The sequence below is a fragment of the Limulus polyphemus genome, unplaced genomic scaffold (genome assembly GCF_000517525.1).
Source record: "Limulus polyphemus unplaced genomic scaffold, Limulus_polyphemus-2.1.2 Scaffold362, whole genome shotgun sequence".
Lineage (NCBI taxonomy): Eukaryota > Metazoa > Arthropoda > Merostomata > Xiphosura > Limulidae > Limulus > Limulus polyphemus.
In genome coordinates, this window is record NW_013665972.1 from 330,383 (window position 1) to 333,606 (window position 3,224).

The 3,224-nt window shown below is 31.7% G+C and overlaps 1 protein-coding gene across 3 annotated transcripts in view; it reads left to right on the forward strand.

The window, feature by feature from the left end:
- Positions 1-3,224, forward strand: part of LOC106457699 (serine/threonine-protein kinase Sgk2-like) — a 75,047-nt gene that overhangs the window by 58,218 nt on the left and 13,605 nt on the right. For all 3 annotated transcript variants that reach the window (XM_013917146.2, XM_022383702.1, XM_022383701.1), the window contains one exon: positions 2,267-2,404. In XM_013917146.2, the coding sequence (XP_013772600.1) occupies positions 2,267-2,404 (138 nt within the window). The remainder of the gene's footprint in view (positions 1-2,266; positions 2,405-3,224) is intronic.

A 3,224-nucleotide genomic window follows, 5' to 3' on the forward strand; every position in this document is an offset into this window, starting at 1 on the left:
CGTCAAGAAATTATTGTCGCCTTTTCTTATTTAGATGAAAAACCCGAACAACTTGTATATCAAAACATTTATTAAATGAAATAGTCTCCATTCTTATCGATGATGTTTTTCCATCTTACAATCAGGTTGTAATGCCCCGATTGAAGAAATCACTTGGCTTTGAAGCAAATTAACATGTCGATGTCATCTTTAACACCTTTCATATTTGCATACCTTAAAGATGGTGTTGCAGCGAACGAAAAAGATGGTAATCTGATGGTGACATATCTGGAAAAGGGTTGGGAAGTTCTCCCCCACCCACCATAAACTCCATAATCTTTTGGACAGATGTTCATCTTCTCCATGACAATGCATGTCCACATGTAGCATGTTTGACACAACACTTGATGAGTGAAAGGTGTTTCCGATGAAGGGCTTGATTTAAATGTTCCAGTTGCTGACTGTAGATCTCTGCATTGACAGTTCACTGTGGATTGAGAAGTTCGAAATGAATTACTCCTTTGATGTCCCACCCAATGCAAAGCATCACTTTCTGCAGATGGAGTCCAGGTGTTTGGGATCAGAAGTGGTTTTTGTCTAGGACTGAGCCATTGTTTTTGGCATTTAATATTTGCATAGAGAATCCATTTTTCATCACTGGTGACAATTCTGTCCAAAAATGGTTCATGCACATTACGCGCCAGAAGAGACGAAGCAATGTGCACACATTGCAAATGATCATCATCGGAGAGTTCATGAGGCACCCAAACAACTTCTTTAAGGAGTTTCCCATATTCTTGAGATGTTTACATATTGTTTCATGAGAGACATGCAAATTCTGGGCCATTTCACGAGTTTGTTGCCTTGGGTTGGACTCAACAAGCATCTTCAACATGCCGGCCCCTGCCATCACAGTTTTTCAGGCTAAAGTCACCTGAATGAAATTTGCTGAATTTAATACTTATGAATGTTCAAAACATTTCCATAAATTTCTTTAATATTCTTTGTTGCTACAGAGGCATTGTTTCTCTTCTTGTATTCAAACAGCATTACATGCCGATTGTGTGCCATCACTATAAGGGATTAGAGTGTACTAAACTTTACACATTATATAGGCTACACTAATGTGAAATAAGACGGTTTATTTAACTATTATACGTGATATACATTTTTTTGGGGGATGGTTAATGAAAGTGTTCCAAAATGTGACATTAATTTCTTGATGACCTAATACATACATAAACACACTGTAGTGTAAATCCAAAAACATCTAAACCTATCTATTTCAACAATTAAGTAACTAACAGAAATTATTTCATAGAATTTAATGTGGTGTGATACCAGTTAACACTCATTTTTTTCCATTCGTCAGTTAAATAAGGTTTTTTTTAACACGAGGTGTTTTGTTCAGCAGACAACACCTTTTATATGTGTCTATCTAATGTTACAAATGTTCAAAGTGTCCACCAATGCTACTTGTCGTATTTTAACAACTGACTGCACACCTTCTTGCTCAGAGCTGGAGTGGCTTCAGTTTGGATACTTGATTACATTAATATCCTTCCATGAAAAAGTTGCATGAACTACAATAGAATTTGTATCTTTATTGGATAATTTGCTACAGCCAATCTCTTATTCTTTACCCCCAATTATTGACTGAATGTTTATGATGTGTTAGAACTAGTTGTGGATGTATGTATATGGACATATTTTTATGTACATTTACATATATCGTACTTAAAGTTTTTATAGTTGTAAGTTTAGTTTATAATTTTCTATATCTAAGAAAAAGACAGTTCACTTTGATGAAAATAAAGTGGGTAAAAGTTGTGTAACCTGTCATTAAAGAAACTATTCTGGTACAAAACTTTACATTAGAAAATTAGTAATCATAAAAGTTATATGACACTTGTAACTGCCAATTTTAATCTGTGAGATAATACTGATGTGCATTTCATCAGAAAAACAGAGATAGGAGGATTTATTTTTTTCTCTTTTGCAATGATTTTTTACTATTTTTTATAATGCTGTCAGTGTTTATTTTTTTATCTGAATGATTCAAATGATTCTTGCTTTTTGTTTCGTATATTTGTCTTCTGGACATAAAATACCTTATAGAAAAAATTAGTTAGTGGATTGTAGTAGTTTTAGTCCTAAATAAACCATAAAGACCTTGGTAGAATTTTATTCTAAGAAATTGTTCATTATTTTAATTGTGTATATTGAGTAAATAATATAGTTTGTTAACACAGCTTAGCATTTTATGTGCTTTTTTTTTCTCTATTAGCTGCTACAGAAGAACAAAGAGAAAAGACTAGGATCAAAGAATGATTCAGAAGATGTAAAAAATCATGAATTTTTTAAAACTGTGAACTGGAATCAATTAGAAGCACGACAGGTTCCCCCACCTTACAATCCAAATGTTGTAAGTTTGATGTTTTATTGCCATTTTTATTTTCCCGGACTTTTATGTACTGTAAATGTCGTTGACATTTATTAGGTAACTATCAGGAGATTCTCTAATTTCAGGTTTCCTTTTTAAGTGAAAAATATTTACTTCTTATTACAACAACTTGAATGTGTAAGTCATCATAGGAAAATGTAAGATAAAAGATTACTATTTGTAGAAATCTTGCTAACTTTCATACTTTACACAGTGATAGTTTTTAATTGTGTTGAAAATGATAAAAACATTTAATTGAAAAATTCGTGTTTTACTTCATTGGGAATTTCATCACCATCATAATTAAATATATCTAATAAAAATTTAAATATATCATTATTTGATGTTTGAAAAGTTATTGTTACCATGATGATCTCATGACTGCTTTTCATAGTATTATACTTATTTCTAGTTTACTTATTTTTAATATCCTGGAATATTACAATTCCTTATAATTAATTGCTATTTTCGTGCGTAATGAATGTGTTAAAGCAACATATTTCTGGTTGAATGCTCAATACTCATCTTGCAAAATCAGAACATATGTATTCAAACAGTTTCTAAATCGTTTCATTTTGATTCAAGTGAGTAGTCAGACCAAGAGAAGAAGTATGTCTGAATGATAAAAGTAAGATAGAGTGTAAGAGCTGGACTTATGTTGTATGAACCTGTTCAACTATATTAATGGACATAAGATACTACATTTTTATGGTAAGTATGCTATTTATTTCTTCATCAATAAATAGCATAGTTACCATAAAAATGTAGTATCTTATGTCCATTAATATAGTTGAACAGGTTC